This window comes from Squalius cephalus, assembly GCF_949319135.1.
Source record: "Squalius cephalus genome assembly, chromosome: 5".
Lineage (NCBI taxonomy): Eukaryota > Metazoa > Chordata > Actinopteri > Cypriniformes > Leuciscidae > Squalius > Squalius cephalus.
Window position 1 is genome coordinate 24926392 of NC_137126.1, and position 22404 is coordinate 24948795.

General features: G+C 41.7%; 1 protein-coding gene across 2 annotated transcripts; it reads right to left on the reverse strand.

Moving 5' to 3' along the window:
* LOC307158672 (transient receptor potential cation channel subfamily V member 1-like) lies at positions 1–18999 on the reverse strand. 2 transcript variants are annotated; one of them, XM_079871449.1, is made up of 16 exons: positions 18883–18999; positions 16545–16765; positions 16295–16449; positions 12390–12542; positions 12137–12274; positions 11679–11977; positions 11015–11185; positions 4073–4246; positions 3905–3961; positions 3706–3776; positions 3289–3454; positions 3023–3089; positions 2131–2438; positions 1906–2027; positions 1614–1717; positions 1–1536 (listed from the first exon to the last, which is right to left on the reverse strand). In XM_079871449.1, the coding sequence occupies exons 2-16, from the start codon at positions 16733–16735 to the stop codon at positions 1424–1426; spliced, it is 2289 nt and encodes a 762-aa protein (XP_079727575.1). In that variant the 5' UTR covers positions 16736–16765; positions 18883–18999; the 3' UTR covers positions 1–1423. The 2 variants fall into 2 exon arrangements, with proteins under 2 accessions (XP_079727575.1, XP_079727574.1); XM_079871448.1 differs by having other exon boundaries at positions 3905–4246.
* Positions 19000–22404: the final 3405 nt, after the last annotated feature.

Consider the following 22404-nt stretch of genomic DNA (forward strand, 5'->3'; position numbering starts at 1 on the left):
GCATACCGGTAGTCCACTGAATTATACTCACATTTTATTAGTTTATTACTGTTCACAATACAAATTGTTAACATCTTTACACAGCGTATACATCCATTAACAGTTACTATATTGAGTAAAACTACATGTGTGTTTCATGTGTGAACAGTTGAATGGAATCATTCTGTTAAAATGTCGTGATGATGCTTAGAGGACCTCTTATCCTAATTTAAGAGAAAGAGTTCTTATTCAGGACTGAAAAGTCAACATTTAGAGGGAAAACTGCTCCCATTCCGGGTGAGGCAACTTTTCAATTGGCTGTCTCAGTTACGTATGATTATTACAGCTTGTTTTATTTCAAAGGGATACAGCGCCGGAAGTGACGCGCACCGACCGTGCACGTCGTCGCACATTTAAGCCGTCTGGTGCAGATGTAAATTTTAGTTACACAACAGGGCACAGCAGGACACTAGAGATCTGACTGAGGTCACAGCATCTCAGCTCTGCAGTGAAATAATGGCCAATGACATGACCCATCCACAACTGAACTTTAGTGAGCGTTCAGTAAAACAAGTAATGGGCTCTTGTGGACGCTTCCAATAATAGTGGAAATAAGTAGGCTAATGTTAAGCACAGTGGATTCATCATGTATGGACCTTATTTGCATTATCCTGTAATGCTTCTCGGTTGTTGTGTTACGTCAGTCACCACAAGAGGGCGATATACACAAACAGTTTTCCACATTGCCTTAAAATCAATCCAGCTGATCTTGCAATATCGTGTTTTTAATTTTCTCATTAATTAGCCTACATTATATTATCTGTTAAAAGTGAACGGTACAGTATATGTAAATATATAACGGTATAGATGCACTTAAATGTTCTGAAATAAAAGATGCTTAGCCAACATCTTTGTACAGTTTTGCATAGGCTACATTAGGTCATTCTAATTATGCAGAACATTTCCATGTCACCATTATGCGTCTCAACTCTTGCATCTTGTATATTTTGTTGTATACTGGTATATAGACACGTTTGAAAGGCTGGAGAGACATGAAATGTGATTTTTGAGTGTTGGAAACTAGGTTGGCTATTTGTGGTGCTTTTACTGTAAAAGTTTTACATATTGTTTTTAAATATTCATATTTTCAAAATGGAAATCATATTTTTATTAAGTGACCATTGGGTTGAATATTAGATACTTACTTTAATTTAATTTCAAGATTGAGTAGACAATGTCACAATTTTTTACTCTCTCCAAACTGACCGTTTGAGACACATTTGATGCTCAATAACATCCTGGGCTGTGTTTCGCAAAAGCACCATGAATGTTGTATGTTCTCTAAATGAACAACAGTCAAGTTTTATCCGGTCATATAATATAATTATTCCTATACCAGTTGTAATGAAAGGGAATTGCAAAATAGATAGAGATTCTAAAAGCATCAGACGGAGGTAGAGGCCTCAGCTAGAGGATCCAGCTCCTGTACATCTCTGTGCGGTCGTCTCTGTGTCCAGCGCTTACTGAACGTTTGTAGGAGTCCCCGCTGACTGGGCTCTGTAACAAATACATATGACATCATGTAGGATTAAAATAACACACACATACACACATATTTGTTTAACATTGACTACCTCTCTGAGGTTTAGTTGGGGAAGGTACACTTGTGCATATCCCAGGATCCTCGTTAATTATACCCATGTTTCTGTTCCATTGGTTCCAGTTGACTTCCTCCACACTGAAAGAAAGATTGTTCATTGTTTACGGTTTCACTCATAACTGTTTAATAGCAAACACAGAGGGTAACACAGGGTAAGTGTGCATTATTATGTTTGCATGCTAATATCATCTTTTCATAATGTATCATCCAATTTCAGATTTCAGACAAATGCAAACTTCAGATGTTGTGGAAGCCACCAGGGTCACCTGAAGCACCAGCGTCGATCAGGCTCTTGCCCTCCGCCCAGGTCCTTCTCTTCCCCTGAACGAAGCTTTGTCTTCAGACAATGGGGAAAAATCCACTCCATGTCCAAGGTGGTGATTGCACGCTGTGATCAACAATCATACTTATTGCCTAAATGAACAACTAAAATGGCAAATCAGTTCAGTGTAGAAATGGGTTGACCGTTTTCATTTTGCATTTGATTTTACCTGTAGTTTCCAGATGCTAGTGCTATCCTCAGACATCTCCTCCACGCTTCGACTCATCAGAGCGATCAGCATGTTCAGCATCAGAATGTATGTCATCACTATATACAGAATCAGCAGAATATAGAACACCTCCTTATATTTATAGTCATTGGTGAACTCCAGATCTCCCATGCCAATTGTAAACTTGAACAACTCCAGAGTGGTGAAGTAGATGTCGTTGAATGTGGGCTTGTTGCAGTCCTCAGTTCCATTAGCCTTAATTAAATGAGATTGCTTCATAGATTGCTCATCAAGGAGAGTGACCACGGCTGATGAGTAAGAAACAAATCATCAATGCACACTACCATTCAAAAGTTTGGGGTCAGTGTGAAGTTTTTGAAATAAAACCAAGGCTGCATTTATTTGATCAAAAATATGGTAAAAGCAGTAGTATAATTGCAAATTAAAATAACCATTTTCATTAAAATGTAATTTATTCCTGTGATGGCAAGGCTGAATTTTCAGCATCATTACTCCAAGTCTTCAGTCACATGATCCTTCAGAAATCATTCTGATATGCTGATTTTGGTGTTTAAGAAATATTCCTTATCATAATCAATGTTTAAAATAGTTGCATCATAATTTTGTGGAAACCATGATACTTTTTGTCAGGATTCTTTGATGAATAAAAAAGTTCAAAAGATCAGCATTTATTTTAAATAGATTTCTTTTTTTCACTTTTCACTTGCGATCAATTTAATGCATCCTTGCTGAATAGAAATTTAATTTCTTTATAAAACAAAAAACTAACTGACCCAAAATGTTGCAAATTTGTTGTGTTATGATGAACATTAAATTAATTGCAATGAAAGAATCATGTAAATTGCTGAATGTATGCAAAGGAGAAGGATACCTGTAGAGAACCCAATGAGGAAGACCATGTACACAACAAGGAATTGACGAATTTCTCCAAGAATCATCTGACAATAATTAAAGAGTGTACAAGTGTATTACGCACAGGAAGTAATGGTGTAGGTCCTGTTTCAACTGTAAGGACTAGACTATACTACAAGGAGACATTAAATGTGTTGCATTGCATCTTAGCACCCTATTTAACTAATACCCTACTCTGAAGGCCAGAGTGAAGGATGCTGGATAAGAGAGACAAATATCCCTTACCTTTTGTATCATGATACTGTAGATTCCCATATGTTTGGACCCTCTGAAGAAATAGAGTAGATTTACCCAGCTCAAGGCAAGACTTAGCACTAGAAAGGCCAGAAATTCATCCTGACCAAAACAGTACAGTACAGCAGAGACCAAGAGAAGCACGGCCTGCAGAAAACTAATGCAACAAAAAGCATTTAAGCGGGAGTAAACACTGTATGCACTTATTGATTGAGGTTTTATGTAGTAAAAAGTAGTTATACTGGTGCAGTTTAGCCATGTGCATATAGAGTATATAAATAGTGATTTCAAAAACTTAACCTCGCTGTGATAAGTTTTAACTAGTAGAATTATTGGCAAAGAATGTCATTTCATGCATGTATTAGGAAATGATTAATACTGAAATAAAACAAGAGTGAAGCGACTCACAAAAGCTGATCGGAAAATCCGTCTATGACCAGGGACTGAAATCTCGGGCGCTTCCTTAACATATCTATTAACTTGAAAGACAAGGGAATGCAGTTATTTCTGTAAAAAGTAAATAATAATAATAATACAAATATTTTGCATTTAAAGTTAAACATGAATTTGTTGTAAATCAACAGCATAATATTAAATAGACACATACCCCTTTAATAAAGAAGTATAGTGCTCCAATGAGAGTGATGATCTGTCCTGTCTGAAGCTTGAGACATGGCATTAAGTGTGCATATTTTTCAGAAGAAATTTTTATTTTTATTTTGAATGAATGAATGAATGAATGGGTCCCCACCTCCGGACTGCTGTGTATACCTACTTGGTTTTTACTGTGGTCTTTCCCTTCTTCGCGGTGATAAGCTACAGCAGTGAAGATGAAAAGGTAGATAATATAAATGATAAAGTTGAACATGAACATCCGTTTCGCAAATCTATTCCACTTTTCTTCAATTAGTCTGTTTAATGGCTCAATATGGAGCATCTTGTGGCGATTCTGAAATGAGATGAAATAACCAAACATGTTGCTATCAACAGCATTTATCGGAATACATATGCCAAATTAACATCCAGTGAACAAAAATATGTTCAAGAATGTTTTGCTAATGTTCCCATTAAAGGGATAGTTCTCTTACGAGTGTACTCTCGTGTTGCGTAAGTTTAGCTTACGCTACGGGAAAACTCCTTTTCTCGAGAATACTGAAGCAAAAAAAATTATCCTTAATTTTTAGAATGTAAAACGCATTTGCTGCAGCAAGCAGACCTAGGCGAGACAACTCGCGCACCTATTGGCTGCTCTGCGGCAACTGCTGCATCCTATCAGTGCGTCAGACATGACGTCAGCGCCAATGAGAGGCTCGCCTCGCGCTACGTCATGGCCCGCCAAGATGGGTGTGGCCTTAGCCTATAAATACCCATCGCTCAGGTTGCACTATGATTTCGTCTCCTTTCAGCGAGTGATTACACTTCGCTGGATCTCTGAGAGAAGAAGCTGCGCCATCGAAAAGCACTATCAGCGGGACGAGCTCGAGTTCTGAGGACGTCGGCTGGATATTTGCCGCCTTCACTCGCCGTACCTGTTGCGCCATCCGGCGCTTATATCCTTTTACTGCTCCGTGTGTGTTCGCCGCTGCGACACACACGTTTCTCTCTAAAAGAGCCAGGCATTTCTAAATGCCTTCCATGTTCTGCGGCTCGTGCAGAGCAGTCCTCAGTGACGGGGACTGCCACGTGCTGTGCGCTTCCTGCCTGGGTAAAGACCACGTGCTTGCCGATGGCGGCTGCCGTGAATGCGAGTCATTGCCTCTCTCGACCCTGCGGGCTCGACAGGCTTTGTTCGTCATCAAGTCCGCCTCTCCCATGTCTTCTGTTGGGCCGCGCCGTAAGAAGCGCCGCTCACAAAGGCCACCAGAAGCTTCGGTGAAAGAGCACTCACTGGTGGCGTCCCCGTGAGCCTCTTTCTCAGAGTCCCCCGTCTCCTTCCTTGACAGCCAGCGGCCCGCGGCGGCCAAGGAGATGGGGGATGTCGTGGAGGACGACAGCTGCTCTCTCCTTGCGTCCGGGAGTGAGGAATGGTCGGGTTCCATCCCTGACCCCGCCCCGTCGTCACAGGAGTCCAGTGTGAGGGCTTCCGTCGATGCTGAGCTTCTCCACCTCCTCACGAAGGCCATGGAGGACCTCGGCCTTGACTAGACTATGCCCAAGTAGCCCACGCCCAACAGGTTGGATGGCTGTTTTCTGCCGGGATGCCGCTCTGCACCTGTTTTGAGGCCTACTCCCTTCCTCTCCGAGCTGCACGATGAGCTCTCCAGGTCGTGGGGAGCCCTGTACTCGGCCAGGCTGAGGTCCTCTGTCTCTTCGACGCTCTCTGCGGTCGACGGCGCGAAAGACAAGGGATATCTCTCTATTCCTCCGGTGGAGGAAGCCGTAGCGACGCACTTGTGTCCGCCCTCTGCGGGATGGCGGTCCAAGTCGAGTCTGCCTACCAAAGCCTGCCAGATCACTTTGGCGTTGATTGGCCGCGCCTACGCTGCCGCCGGTCAAGCCGCATCTGCACTACACGCCATGGCTGTTTTGCAGATTTATCAGGCCAACCTTCTCCGTTCACTGGACGAGGCTGGACCAACGAAGGAGTGTGTGACGGACTTAAGGAGCGCGACGGACTTAGGTCTCAGAGCTACTAAAGCCGCCGCCCAGGCCATTGGCTGCAACATGGCCTCCCTCACCGTCACAGAGCGTCACCTGTAGCTAACGCTGTCCGACATGTCCGAGTCCGACCGCGCCACCTTTCTGGACGCTCCTGTTTCACCAGCCGGTCTCTTCGGTCCCTTGGTGCGATACTCGGAGGTGCAGAAAACGTCTCAAGCTATGAGACACTTTTTGCCGTGGCGCTCCAGCTCTGCAGCAGGCCACGCTAAGAAGCAGCCGCCCGCTCGAAGAACAGCGCCCCCACTGCCTCCTCCACCCACCCCGCAACATCGCCAGGCCCGGGATGCACGTCAGCGCTCGCGCTCTACTAGTCGCCGCAGACCGCCTCCTGCCCGGGGACCCAGGCCCAAGCTCCTAGCCCCCCTAGGAAAGCGCCGATGGTTAAGTCCCGCTGCGGCCGGACTCAGCACGACCCACTCTCTCAGTTCCCTCAAAGAGTGTATTCAGCAGCCAACGAGTCAGTTCCTCAATTCGCTCGCCTGCACACAAACGGCGTTTTTACGGCGACCCACATAAATCTCAAAAAGAGCATTATGTCTGGACATATTCCGGCTCAGGCCGAAGATGTTTTGAATGTAGGAAAGGTGCCCACTGCCCAGTGCCCACCCCTGCACACAAACACTACCCTCTCTGTGTGTCACACTCATCCAGGGTCGAAAACAATAAAGCTGGCTCAGGCCGCTCGACCGCTAAGATGGCAGTGTTTCAAGAGCAGATCACGTGTCTGCCTCTCAGCACACACACTTTGTGAAAAGCACTCTGTGCCTCGCGCCGCGAGCCCACACAGCTGTGTCTGTAATACAACATCTCCCCCTTTCTACGGCCGGGGTGCCAGTTACAGAGCCACCGCACGAAGTGCCGACTGCCCCATTCAAAATGAGCATGGTGAATGAAGTACGTCATCATGACTGGGTTTCCGGGTCCCCGAATACGAGCGACCGGAGCCCAGATTTCATTCTACCCCTGGCCATTCACGTGAAAGCATGGGAATTGATCCCAGGGGTCTCAAAATGGGTGCTAAAGATAGTGAAACAGGGCTACTCGCTACAATTCGCTCGCAGACCGCCGCGCTTCACAGTCTGGGTCGAAACTTCGGTGAATCAGGAAGTAGCACACCTACTTCGCACCGAGATAGCGAATTTGCTGAGAAAAGGGGCGGTGGAAACCGTCCCCTTGGCCGAGAGTGAGTCAGGGTTTTACAGCCGTTACTTCCTGGTACCAAAGAAGGATGGCGGGCTCCGCCCTATACTAGATCTCAGACGTTTGAACAAAGCGCTGATGATACGCTCGTTCAAAATGATCACACCCAGACAAATCCTCGCTCGAATTCGACCGAGGGACTGGTTTATATCAGTGGATCTGAAATTTCAGATCCAAATAGCAGCCCGTCACAGGCCATTCTTGAGATTCGCCTTCGAGGGCCAGACTTATCAGTACACCGTCCTTCCGTTCGGCCTGTCTTTAGCACCTCGTACATTTCCGAAGTGCATGGACACGGCGCTCGCGCCCCTCAGACGAAGGGGCATGAGAGTCCTGAACTATCTGGACAACTGGCTAATTATAGCAGTCGAAGGAGGAACTGGTGTTGCACAAAGCATTACTGTTGGCCCATCTGGAACAGCTGGGTCTCAGAGTCAACTGGGCCAAAAGTATTCTATCCCCCAGCCAGGAAATATCCTTTCTGTGGATAGAGTTGGACTCCAGGTCTATGGTGGCGCGCCTGACGCGAGAACGCATGGCATCGATCCAGCGCCTAGCAGCGACATTCACTGTAGGGAAGAATCTTCCCCTCAGAGTGTTTCAGAGGATGATGGGTCTCATGGCCTCAGCCTCGACGGTGCTGTGGCTGGGTCTGCTATACATGCGCCCCTTTCAGCTGTGGCTGAGACGGCGTGTGCCAGCGTGAGCGTGGACATCAGGTTTGCTTCGTCTCATGGTGAATCAGACATGCGCAGCAGCTCTGAAACCGTGGATGAGAGTTGGTTCGTACCAGTCCGGCATGAACCTGGGTATCGCCTCACAAATCAAAGTAGTCTCGACAGATGCTTCCAACATGTGTTGGGGCGCCCTTTACGAAGAGAGACCTTCTATGGGCCTGTGGTCAGATACGGAGAAGCGTCTACACATAAACTGTCTAGAGATGAAAGCGGTCAAAGACACCCTTCAGTTTTTCCTCCCCGCGTTAAGGAACCACCATGTTCTGGTCAGAACAGACAACACGTCAGTGGTGTCCTATATTAATCGCCAGGGCGGCCTCAGGTCCCGGAGCCTTCTTGCAATAGTAAAATGCTTCCTCATATGGGGCCAGCACAATCTGTGCTCGCTGAAAGCGGCTCATGTGCCGGGCGTCCTGAACATGGGCCCAGATATGCTATCCAGGGCCAAGCTTTCCCCAGGGGAGTGGTCCCTGCATCCCCTGACGGTGCAAAGCATCTGGGACATTTTCGGCAGAGCAGAGGTAGACCTGTTCGCGACGCAAACCAACGCTCACTGCCCAATGTTCTTTTCGAAAGAAAGAGACGCGCTGGCCCTAAACTGGCCAAGGCGCCCTCTCTATGCATTTCCCCCAGTCCCCTTGTTACCACAGTTAATCAAGCGAGTCAGGGAGAGCAAATGCTCGATACTCCTGGTAGCCCCGCTATGGGAGAATCAAGTTTGGTTCCCAGAACTGATAGAACTGGGGAACACAGCTCTATGGCCGATTCCGCTGAGGAAGGACCTGTTGTCCCAGGCCCAGGGCGCAGTTTGGCACCCATACCCCGAGCTGTGGGCCCTACATGTGTGGGCGATCAACTATCATCATTTCACCTCCCGGAGGGAGTGCTGAACACGATAACAGAGGCTAGAGCTCCGTCTACTAGACGGCTCTATGCGTCTAAATGGTCAGTGTTCGCTGAATGGTGCTCAGCTCATGACTTAATCCCGCTAGATTGTGAGGTAACGGCAGTGCTTTCTTTCCTACAAGAGCTGTTGGACAGCGGGAGAACCCCATCCACGCTCAAGGTGTATGTGGCGGCTATAGCGGCTTTTACGAAGCCTGTGAATGGCCAGTCGCTGGGAAAGAATGACCTCTTAAACCTTTTCCTCAGGCGAGCTAGGAGGCTGAACCCTCCTCGGCCACCCTCGGTTCCAGCTTGGGACCTTTCCACGGTCCTAAAGGCCATGAAAGGTGGACCATTCGAACCATTACACGCAGTGGAGCTAAAGTACCTGTCCTTCAAAACCGCTTTTCTGCTGGCACTTGCCTCAGTAAAACGGGTGGACGACCTACACGCGCTCTCGGTGAGCGCTACGTGCCTGGAATTTGGGCCTAATGACTCTAAGGTCATCCTCAAACCAAGGCATGATTACGTCCCAGAGGTGTTTGCGACTCCGTTTAGAGCGCAATTTATTTCCCTTTCGGCCCTCCCTGCGTCCGACAGTGAGGTTGGGGTTAACTTCCTTTGCCCAGTAAGGGCTTTAAGGATTTATGTGGAGCGCTCTGCTGCCTTTAGGCAAACGGAGCAGCTTTTCGTTTCGTTCGGTGGCCGTGTCAAAGGGCTAGCCATCTCGAAACACACCCTGTCCAGATGGATAGTAGACGCTATTGTGTCGGCTTATGCGTCCAAGGGCTTGGATTGCCCCTTGGGGGTTAGGGCCCACTCTACTAGAGGCATGGCCTCGTCGTGGGCCTGGACAAGTGGGGTCTCACTTCATGACATTTGTATGGCAGCAGGCTGGGCCTCACTGTCTACATTTGTAAGGTTTTATAACCTAGAAGTACCCGCCCTACAGGCAAGGCTGTTCTCAGTCCGATTATGCCATGTTAACATTGTCTACCCAACTCAGTTTGATTAGACTGTTGATATGCTGCAACGTCCTGTGGGCTTATGCAGTTTCAAGGTTGATGTACTGCCTTAACTGTATATATGTGTATGCACCTATCTCACAATACCGAGTCGTCCCGCCCTGTTCTGCCGTTGCGACCGTTCCACTTATACATGAGCCCCGGGCTACTGCCCTTGGGACATAAGTGTTGGAATCTCAGCACGCACGGCGCTTTACATAGGGTTCCTGTAGCGTAAGCTAAACTTACGCAACACGAGAGTACTCTCGTAAGAGAACGACACTCGGTTACTAACGTAACCTCGGTTCTCTCTAGAAAGGGAACGAGTGTTGCGTAGCCTGCTGTGCTTGTGCTGCGCTATGGTTTTGCTTCCAGTCGACTGAAATCATAGTGCAACCTGAGCGATGGGTATTTATAGGCTAAGGCCACACCCATCTTGGCGGTCATGACATAGCGTGAGGCGAGCCTCTCACTGGCGCTGACGTCATGTCTGACGCACTGATAGGTTGCAGCAGTTGCCGCAGAGCAGCCAATAGGCGCGTGAGTTGTCTCGCCTAGGTCTGCTTGCTGCAGCAAATGCGTTTTACATTCTAAAAATTAAAGGATAATTTTTTTGCTTCAGTATTCTCGAGAAAAGGAGTTTTCCCGTAGCGTAAGCTAAACTTATGCAACACTCGTTCCCTCTCTAGAGAGAACCGAGGTTACGTTAGTAACCGAGTGTCGTTCACCCAAAATGAAAATTATGTCATCATGTACTCAAAACTCATCATTTCTTTTTTCTGCTGAACACAAAAGAAAATATTTTGAAACAGTTGATGGACCCCATTGACTTCCATAGTATGGGGGAAAAAATACAAACATCCTTCAAAATGTTTTCTTCTAGGTTCAACAGAACAAAGAAACTCATACAGGTTTGGAACAACCTGAGATTGAGTAAATGATGACAGAATTCCCCTTTTTGGGTGAACTGTCCCTGGTATAAAATAGCCAATGTTAAAAAACGTTAAAGTTATTAAATACCAGACAACTTTGAACGAGCAGTATATTAATGTTACTGGAAAAGACATTTGTTCAAAACTTTGAGAGAACCTTGCCAGAATGTTAGCCAAAATTCTGAAAACAATTCCTCTCAGCTGGGATTTTGCTTCAGTAAAGTATACAAAATCTAAGAAATTATGCATTTTTGATTCTAGAATGAATCAGTATGAAATGAACAGGATGTCTTCTCACGGGAATCTCACTGCCATAAACGATTATCTCCAGTGCGGAGTTCTTCTCGTAGGTGTCAAGGGAGGCGAGGTCATACAGAGACGAGCACACGGGACCGTAGGCCCACTCCGTGATCTTGCGGGACAGATGTCTGCACCCCTTAAACTCCCGCTGTACGATGTGCTCAAACAGCTAGTTAACAAATGAAAAATTACATCTGAATGATTTTATCAAACAGGCACTTTCAAACCTATGCTAATAACATATAATTTCAAAATTGTTTTATTTAGTCACTTTTTAGTCTTTTAGCAATTTGCTCATTTTAGTAATCAGCCATGCCCAGCAGCAACATCAGCTAAAATATACAGAACAAAGGAAATAAAATAAATAAAAACATTAAACTGTGACTATAGGTTAAATAAGACAATGACTGTCACTGTATGACTGTGAATCAGTCTGCTGTCTGATTTAATGCCTTCTAAAGGAAAATAACATGTCAAATCACATGAGGACTAATCATCTGTAAAAAACCAGGAACATCCAAAAACAGAACTGACACTTACTGGGCACGCACTGCTTCAAATGAATCACTTCTTCAAATACATTTAGGCATTTTGCAAAACATAGTGAAATTGTTCATATTGGCACTCAAAAATCAGTAAACAACAGGGGGGAAAAGGTTTACCCTCAATTTTCCTGTTTTGGCGGCTAGTTGGATTGGTGTGAGTCCCTTATTATTTTCGATTTCCTCCAGTTTGATCTTGGGGTGAAGTTGGTCGGCTTTGATTAAGATGTGGTCATACATGGCAATGACAAACTTTGTGTTTTCAGGACTATCATCAGCTACGGATACTAGTGCGTGAAGCACCATGTTCCCATGAGAGTCCCTCTTCCTGACATCCACCGCCTGGTAACAGTTGTCCATAAGGAAGTCCACAATGTCTGGCTGATTAGTGCAAGCGGCCAGCGACAAGGGCAACTCACCTGTGCACAGAAGGTGTGAAAGATACAGGTAAGCCCAGGTACCCACAAAATGGGTCAGTAACATTGAGAACATTATGTGGAAGATTTTACCATTTCTACTGTATAAATTGTTGTCAGAATTATCCGTCTGCAAAAGTTCAACCTTATCGTTAGACCTACCAAAATAGAAGCACATTTCTTGATTGGGTTGAAAGAATTTCCCACAGGCCTTAGCATGGACATCGGCCCCTTTCTTAACCAGCATCTTTACAAATTTTGCACTCCTCCTTTCAATTGCAACATGGAGTGCTGTCTGACCTGCCAAAGAGATCAATCAATAACATTGTAAAATAGATTACATTTTAGCTACAATAATATAAAACTACATCTAATAATCAAATATTATGTAAAATGAAGCTATGATGGCTCTGACCTTTGTAGAAACTGTCTGTGTAAGCAGCGTTGACAAGATTTTTTAAATCTCCCAGTTTCTCTGCAATGTCCAGCAGATGTTCAATAGTGTCATTCTCGCCTTGCCTCAAATTTAAAAGCGCTTTCAGCAGGGCTGTCTTTCCATTGGACTTATCTGAAGAAGAAAAAACTGTTGTTTTATTATGTATTAAATATCAGTCATGAATTCACAGTACTATTCTGTGTATTCTTTGTACACTACCAATCAAATGTTTGGAATCAGCAGTGTTGGGGAGTAACGGAATACATGTTCATGTTCGCGTTACGTATTCAGAATACAAATTATGAGTAACTGTATTCCGTTACAGTTACCGTTTAAATAGTTGGTATTTAGAATACAGTTACATTGTTGAAATCAATGGATTACGTGACGATACGTCTCTGTTTCACGAGTTTATTCACTCTCTAAAAAAATTAAGGCAACTCCATGCATTTCCCAGAAGCCCCAATATGGAGAGGAAAAAAAAAAAAAAAAAAAAAAAAAAAAAAAAAAAAAAAAAACGCGGTTTGCGTGATCAGTCACAATGGAGATGGAGCCGGAACAACAGAGCAGGGCAAGAATGCGTTTCTATCTTGGAAATTCAAACAGCATTTCACATTAAAGAAAGAGAAGGGAGAACGAAATATAACTGTGCAGTGCAACTGCTTGCCAGCAACCAACCTCCTTTCAGCGTCCAAAGACTCCACCTCAAACCTGAAGAAGCATCTTAAAGTAGGCCTACGTTTTTTTTCCAAATACGTGCAGTCAAAACTTGAAATATAAATTCTCAGAAAATGCATTAATACCATAGTGAAATGTCTGTATATATCCATACTCCCTTAATAAAGGAGTCCAGACATTAGAAAAATATCGATCTACATGCGTTTTATATTTAATATGAGGGAAATAAAACATGCGTGACACAAAAAATCTTTAACTTTTAGGTGCCAATCTGTGAATTACACTGCGCAAACCAAAAGTAGGCCTACTCACCGGATGAATAAGGGTTGGCTCTCCACAGAACATCAAATATTTATTTTATTTTATTTTTCGTTTTCGCAGGCATTTATGAGGAAAAAAACCAATGTTATGGTCGTGAAAGTTCTCTGTTACGGACGTGAGCGCTCTGAAAGCGGCACTAAAAGACTGCTTTAAAACGTTCACAGAGACCTCAAACAGAAAGCACAAAGCCTTTCTTTAAAGTGAATTTCGTTTTGTATTAATTGTATCTTAATTTTAATCAATATTTCATCAACCAATTGCCTGGATTTAATAATAAGTAAATATAGCAGACAATAATCACGGAGGGGCCAGCCCGTGAACTGGAGCTGGGGTGCGTTTAAAGCATCGTTAGCCAACTATGGTCGCAAGTTCCGTCGTTATCAGCATAGTTCAACGATTTGGTGTTTCCCGAAACCATCGTTCCAACGAACGTTCGCAAACAGCATTGCAAACTTGTGTGGTTGGAACGACAGCTCTCGAGCTGTGGTTAGCATAGTTTCTAGTTTAGCCTACATGAGATGTAGACTGAATAAATCCTTATCTTTAGCAAAATAAGCAAGATGACATTCAGTACAACCCGTGTTATTTATTTAGAATACATACAAATGTAATTTACGTCTTTTAGTTTGTCAAGAGATTTAAAGCACCGTTTTTGAAGACTGCGCATGTGCGAACGTGCTCTACTATGTAAGAACGAGCCAAGTATTGAGTCTGGTAATAAAGCAAAATAACTGAGAAAAATTAGAAATGGTCTTCAGATGCCATGTCTGTAACTTATATGACAAAATCTAGCGTTAATTCGATCTCAAACAGATTAATTAAAATAAGTTATCAGTCCACCACGTGCGAGACGTCATAAACCAACGTGGTTGAACGATACTTTGCGACATACGGTTTCGGGAAACAGTCGTGACTAGCTACTTGATTTCTCCAACGATGCATCGTACTAGTTAAGCAGCGAGCTATATAGTTGTACGGGAAACGCATCCCTGGTTTCACAAATGAACGCCCGTTTCACACATAGCCTTGGCTACTCTGTTTGCAGTGCGTGTGCTACCGTATTTTTTCTCTCCCGTACCCATGTTAACAGGTTAGAGCTTTCACACTGCGGTCCATTTATCCGTTCCAGGAGCGGTGCGTATACAGCAGTGCAGCGATCGTTTCGATTTCTCAGCGATCGTCACCGAGTCTATTTCTGCTGTTCTGCAAACGCTGAATTAAAGTGGCAGCGCATGTTTCGTGGTCAAAATAAACACAGATTGAGCTGAAAATGTAGTAATTTCACCATAAATGCATATAATTAAATAAAATGTAGTAATACCATCATAAATGAATTTAATTAAATAGGCCTACTGCTTTTTTTCCCCTGGTCATCTGTTTATTTAAGATCAGGGTAAAACAATGAAAACTAGGCCTACAGTTTACTTTAACAAGGCGAAATAATGAACAACACTCGTCTGATTCATGGAGGTTGAAAAACAAGTTATTTGTGGCATGCAAGATTTAGCCTATTGTATTAAAATTTAAATGCAAAAGAAAAGGCATGAGAGTCGGCTGTTTTTGTCAATTTTGTTTTAATTTAAAATGTCTGTGATTTTAATAGCCTACATGTTAAATATGTTACCACTTGCTTGAACAACTTAATCTATATAGAAGTTATGCATTGATTAATACGTTGTTTAAATTGTTTAAACTTGAATACGTCTATTAAAGAGTGTGTAGGCTACAAAGAAAATTGCACCGGTGACAAAGCTTTTTTTAAATAAAAGTTGCTGAAACCTTCTGGATTTGAAATACAAATATTGTGTATGTGTTTGTGGTATCAGTGGATCAGTTACGCACTGCAAACGCATCATATGTGAAAGCACTATAGGGCGTGCTGCTCCTGCACAGCATACGCACGCAACACACAGCGCATACGCACTGCACACGGAGTATGTGTGAAACGGGCAGCGTATAAGGTAATGGGCCCTACTTGCCTCACAGACATGTCTACTTTTAAACAGAACAATTCAACACGAAAGAATTGCTCTCTGCATATGTAATCCGTATAAAATGTGCATTTCTCTCTGCAGCGTTCACTACTGCGAAGATCACGAGTCAGCATCGTGAACTTCATCTTTGTAGCCGACACTGACAAAGAAAACACTTGTTTAATAAACAATTAAAATATCTCCTTTCTATATTTGACATATTCATAATTATTACTTTTGCCGGTTCTTTGTGACAGCTTTTAGGTGCTTTATTGGCATACGCGTCACCACCGCATCACCGCACCACACCCCACAAGAATAGGCCTGTTTATTAAGCAGGATTTGATGTCTGACACTTATAAAATGCAATTCAATGTGGAAGTAATCCAAGTATTCAGAATACGTTACTCAGATTGAGTAACATAACGGAAGTCGTTACAAATTACATTTTTGGGCATGTATTCTGTATTCTGTAACGGAATACATTTTGAAAGTATCCTTCCCAACACTGGGAATCAGTGAGAATTCTTTTTTTTTTTTTTAAGAAATTGATACGTTTATTCAACAAGGATGGATTAAATTGATCCAAAGTAACAATAAAGACATTTATAATGTTTCAAAATATTTCTTTTTCTACTTTTCTACTTGTGAAAACTCTGTTCATCAAAGGATCTAGAAAAATGTTTCCACAAAAATGTCAAGCAGCACAAATGTTTTCAACACTGATAATAAAAAGAAATGTTTCTTATAAGCACCGATTCAGCATATTAAAATAATTCTGAAGGAATTTTCTGAATGTGACACTGAAGACTGGAGTAATGGCAGCCTTGGTGAAAACAAGACACTTCTTTCAAAACTCTTACCGACCCCAAACTTTTCAAAAGTTGTGTATTTTTTCTTCAATACAATTACATTGAGAGTCGGTGAGGCGTTTCATGTTTTTGTGCAGGTACTGATGTAAACCCTGCAGTTTCGACACCTCGCCACTGGACACAGCCTCAAACAGACTCTTGATGGTAAACCTCTCACGGTCCTGAGCCGGTTCCTCTTTTACTTTTCTGATTCCCCTGTATGCAGAATGTATGTGTTAAAGTTATGATTTCTGATTATATATTTGTCATACACTCCAGTGTGGTTTGATATATTAAGGAGCCCCACTTACCTGTCAAAGTTTAGGTTAAATTTAATTGTGGTTGTAGGTTCCTCTATGTCATCCAGGTAGTTAGAATCCATGGGCCTCTTGTCCTTTAAGGCACCTTTCTTCATCTGTTTGGCCTTTGACCTCTCCTCCTCTGTCTGGTCATCCGTCTCCAGAGTGAATGATGAGGTGTTGCTGTCTTTTGGTTTACTCATAGTGATGCCTTCTTAGTCTCACAGCAGAAGCTGTAAACTCCATAAAAGTGATATCATTAGCAGATACAGGACATTAGGTTTTAATTCCATACAAAAACGACCTAGGAAATGTGAGCCATGATCACAACTGGTGATTTATTTTTTTATAAGCAAATGGGACATTAGGAGTTGTGCATTGTTGGTAGTTCACGAAATGTTGCTTCCTTTGTTAATAATCAAATTACTATAATGTTTTTTTATATATAATGTGACTGAGAGTTGCTTCTATAAGGAGCTACTTGAGAGTCATAATGTATCTCAGAGCGTCTTCTTGTTATAAGAGCCATTAAAAGAGGAAGGACTCACAAATGATCCAAATGGAAACCCTATGACAGGAAGTCTGAACTACTGCTGCTGTTATAAATGGCTCACATTTGTTCATCTCATTGCTTTACATTGGAGGTGTGATTATAATGCAGCCATGATCATAAGAGCATAAACACATAACCCATCTAATGGATCTGTGGTTATCTTGGGTACACAACAAATCCATTCGTCATCAAAATAAAAATGTGGATTAATTTACAGATTTTCAAAGATTCAAGAGATAGAACCAAATACAAGAGTCAGAAAGCAGGTTCAGTTTATATGTGCAAGTGAAGATCTCTAATAGACCTTTGTTAACTGAATTATTGATATTCCGTCATGCTGTTATTTGCTATATGATCGCATCCAGGGAATAGGCCATGATTTTCCCATCACGGAAAACTTTCCCAGAGAATACATGGAAATGCATTTCTAACAGAATTCAGTGTCTAATACATTGGATATTTTTCGGTTTAGAATATTATAACTTAGTCTATCTGTAAATGGTTTCATATAGCATTACATACAGAGGAAATAGACTGTAATCCTGCATTAAGAAACTCCATTACACTGGCTTTGGGTAATCATGTAGCACAGGGTCAAAAGCCCTTGATTTTGTAAGGAAAAATGTCCATAGAAACAAGCTACTATCATCTCTGTTTTGACCGGGTTCCTGAGCATACATGTGATCTATCTTGTGACATTTTACCATGCATCTCTCACAAAGCTGGTTTTGTATTTAAAAGATGTGTCATTTTTACATGAATCAGTTTCTTTAAAGATGATAGAAAGATTTTGCTTTTATAAGCCAATGTGACATTCTAATACCAGCGTTAAGATCAGCAATTATGCTTGGATGCTTTTTCAGTATTTATTCTTTCTTAGGGGACCAATCAAATTACAAATCATTTATAAAATTATTCTATTAACAGACAGTGAGAACAGGAGCTATAAGGGATCATCTAAGCACCAGTTGAAAGAGGAAGGGGACAAAAACTATTCAGATAGAAACTCTGTGACAGGAAGTTGCAGTATCGAAGGAAATGCAAAATTTACAAGATATAAATCAATGTTTTGAGCATATTTGTATCTCACTTGCACATTAAACAAGAACTCAAATTGCTAAAATAGGGATTCATTATGTATAATATGAGTCATCCACTGTTCCTCATTTAGGGCATACACACTATTAACACAATAGATAACCATAAATAGACCTCTGGGATTTTAAAGACATTATTTAGATTTGTCAAAACAAGGATTGATGTTTAATGATCCTATCACAGCAAAGAAAGGGTGCTTAGGATACTAAAGATATATGAAATCATTTTCAGTCTGAATGTGCAAGCAGACTGCTCTATGGGTGAGGCAGCATAGATTGTTACAGCGTCTAACAGATATTTGATCGACGAATTATATCGCTTAATGTTGTTTTACGCTAGATGATGACCTAATATGCAATTACAAGATGCTGGATAGTCTTACTTACTAGAATATTATGACATGGCCTCTCTGCAAATTGGTTCAGATAACATTACAGTGGAAACAGTAAGACAGACACAATCTTTAGATTATCATATTGTCAGATTTAAAAAGACAAACTTTAAAACTGATCTGCAGAAATATGTACTAAAGTAGATTTCACAAGGACTTGTGAAGACATTTGGCAGTGAAAATCTTTAAACTTTAACATTTATTTAATGATTTACTACATTAGCAAAATCTAAATGTATTTAAATACTGCATTCTATTATGGTAAACCATTAAAATCCAAGAATAAAGTATCAAACATTTGTACTCACAAATCAACTTTGGTTTTCTAGTATCCCGTGTTGATGGTCCACTATGTTCAACTGAGCTTGCCAGAGGTATGATTCCTTGAACACAATGACGATGATGGCTCACGCTCTCTCAGTTTCATAGAGGAAGAGGGCGAGATGTTTTGAGGTTGCTGAGAGCCTTACAGAAAGGCGGGTTTATTGATTTTTAGAGTGTGTTGTTACGTATGTTTTGCCATGTCCATGCATGCCTTGTATCATTTATAATCACCCAGTCCTACATTTATATACCACATAATGCACTAAAAACCATCAAGCTTCTACTTAAATTGCTTCACTTATCTAGCAACACTGTATTCTACTATACATCTGAACTATCCAAATGAGCAATTGTTCATGTGCTGGAATATATAATATATATAATCAAAAAGGTACCTTTCTGAACAGCATATGTTTGGTTAGTCATAAGTCATCTGCACTTGTCTGCTGAGACGGTTCTGAGAAATTTCACTTTTCTTAACATGTACGGTTTCCTGCATGACAATGGTGGACTGTGGCTGAGTAAGATGGTTTGGCGCATATACATGGTGGTTTAGGTGCACACGTCACATGAACAAAATGAAACCTTGACATGCTGTTGAGGTTTAATGCACATGTGGTAAAGAATTTGCTCCTCGTCTTTATGTTATTTGAAGAAACAAACAGAAACTTAATTTATAGCCATACGCATCACATGTAATATATTGTAATTCTTTATTATCCACCAAGGTGGAAAATTGGCTTTGGTTCACCAGCACATAAAATAACTATACAGACAGTAGTAATAAACAGATTCACATTACATAAATATAAAAATACAGTTCATGCTACTATTATTTGGTTTATCGATCACTTGTGGAGTTGAGAATTTTAATAGCGTTTAAAATAAAAGACCTCTTAAACATTTTTATTCGCTAGAGGTATTCTATAGTGCCTACCTGATTTCAAGGGCTCAAATTGACTAAAGAGAGGGTGAGAACTATCTGCAAGAATAATCATCGCCGCCTTCTTTGCCCTTTCAGCATAAAGTTGTACTAAGGGCTTCTGTGGTCTGCCGACTATTTTGCTTGCCATTGACACAATTCTGGTGAGTTTGTTCTTAGATCTACAGTTAAAGTGATCGTACCAGTAGATTATATGTCTAATTTTGTGCACATAATTAATTATTTTGTCTTTGCAACTAATTTCTAATTGACTCAAATGACACCTAGTTTCAAGGGCCTTAGTGTGAGGCAGGTAGGCATCATGTAGAGTGGTAGTTTTGTCCAGTAGGCCAACTAATGCCATATCATCAGCGTATTTAAATAGTCAAGTCAAGTTAAGTCAAGTCATCCTCATTTATATAGCGCTTTTAACAATGTAGATTGTTTCAAAGCAGCTTTACAGAGATAAACGTATAATTTAAGGAAAGATTTTTGGCTTTATAGCGGTTCTTTAATAAAGTTATTTTCCAGCTAAAGTTAGTTTTGATTGATTCGCTTCCGTCGCAACGATCATTTGTTATTAAATTAGGGGCCGCTAAGACGACACCATTCTCTCTACACAGACTTTAAACGCGAACCTGTGAGAAACGCTGATGGCGTTCACATGCGCATTAAGAATTGGTTCTATAGTAATGTGGTTTGAATGTGCGCAGGTTTGGAATTCCCTACAAACCAAGCCTAAACAAAGTACAGGTCTTTCCTTATAAATTTTGATACAGAATTTTATTTTATTTTGTCACTTCGGGGTAGGTATGCGAAACGAATTTTCCCGAAAACGCTTTATCTGTAGAGTGGTAAAGGGATCATCCATAGGGAGAGACGAAGGTCCTTCGTCAGATCTGGATACGGCCTGGATCCGGCAGGCTGCGAGAAAACCTTGGGATAAACAAAGACACTAAAATTAGCGTAGATGCCATTCTTCTTATGATGTAACGAGTACACCAGGATTTATGGGAAGTGTTCCCGGTTCCAGCTGACCTAATCTATGCAGCCTGCTGTGTATGCTAGGTCAAAGATGTGTCTTTAATCTAGCTTTGAACTGACAGAGTGTGTCTGCTTCCCGGACAATGGTAGGGAGACTGTTCCAAAGTTTTGGTGCTAAATAGCAGAAGGATCTACCGCCAGCAGTCGATTTTGATATTCTAGGTATTATTAACTGGCCGGAATTTTGAGATCGCAATAGACGTGAAGGACTATAATGCGTTAAGAGCTCGCTCAAGTACTGCGGAGCTAAACCATTTAGTGCTTTGTAAGTCATCAGCAATATTTTAAAATTGATGTGATGTTTAATAGGGAGCCAATGCAGTTGTAAGACTGAAAATACTGGTTGAGGCCCTGGTCTGAGACAAAGGGCTAATTACCATTTGACCTCCCCCATACGACCTCACTTCCGCAAACTACTAAGAACTCACACAAGAATATGGTTTAATGTGAATGTTTATCATTGACTGTTATGTTTTTGGTGTCATTTGAAATGTCTCAAAGTGAGTGGTACAGATATCTCATATCCAGATAGATAAAATAAAAGGTAATAAGGTTTATAGAAGTTTAGAGAAAACTGGTTAAGCCATTTGAGGGTGGTTTTCCCCATCCCCCATATCACCTGGGCAAACAGGATAAAGGAAGGTGTGCGTGCTTTATCTGGTCTCTTTTTGGCTGGGTACGAATGGAGTAGGTGGTCTTTTTCTCTCTCTCCCTCTCTCTCTTTCTCTCTCTCTCTCTCTCTCTCTATCTCAGGTACAAGCTGGGGTAAGATTATTTGGTGTAACCAATGTATAACCATTGTACTAGATATTTGAATTGATTGTGGAATTAATCTCTGATATCTGAAACATTAAATTGTTACATTTGATTATTCTAACTGATTTGACATTGTTCATTTAATGGTTAAAGGGAATAGTCAAACATTCGCTCACTTTTATTGAGGCACAGATATTATTAAAACCTTTCATTTATGGAGTCAGATGAAATAACGAGAATACAACCAACCAATACTTTGCATGAGTGAGGACAGAACACGTGATAACCTTCCCCGTGTATTGGCGAACCGGCAATTGGACCAATATATAACGGGCCTTACACAGTGTTGACAGAACTGGGCTAATATGGTCATACTTCTGGTAAGAACTCGAGCTGCTGCGTTTTGGACCAGCTGTAATTTGTTTATTAAGCGTGCAGGACAACCACCCAGTAGAGCATCACAATAATCTAGCCTTGAGGTCATGAACGCATGAACTAATTGTTCCACATTTGTCACTGAGAGCATATGGCGTAATTTAGATATATTTTTAAGATGGAAAAATGCGGTTTTACAGATACTAGACACGTGACTTTCAAATGAAAGATTGGTATCAAAGAGCACACCCAGGTTCCTAACCGACGACGAAGACTTAAGAGAGCTGCCATCAAGTGTTAGACATTATTCTAGTTTATTACGTGAGGAAGTTTTTTGTCCAATAATTAGAATTTCTGTTTTTCAGAATTTAGTAGTAGGAAATTACTAGTCATCCAATTTTTTATATCA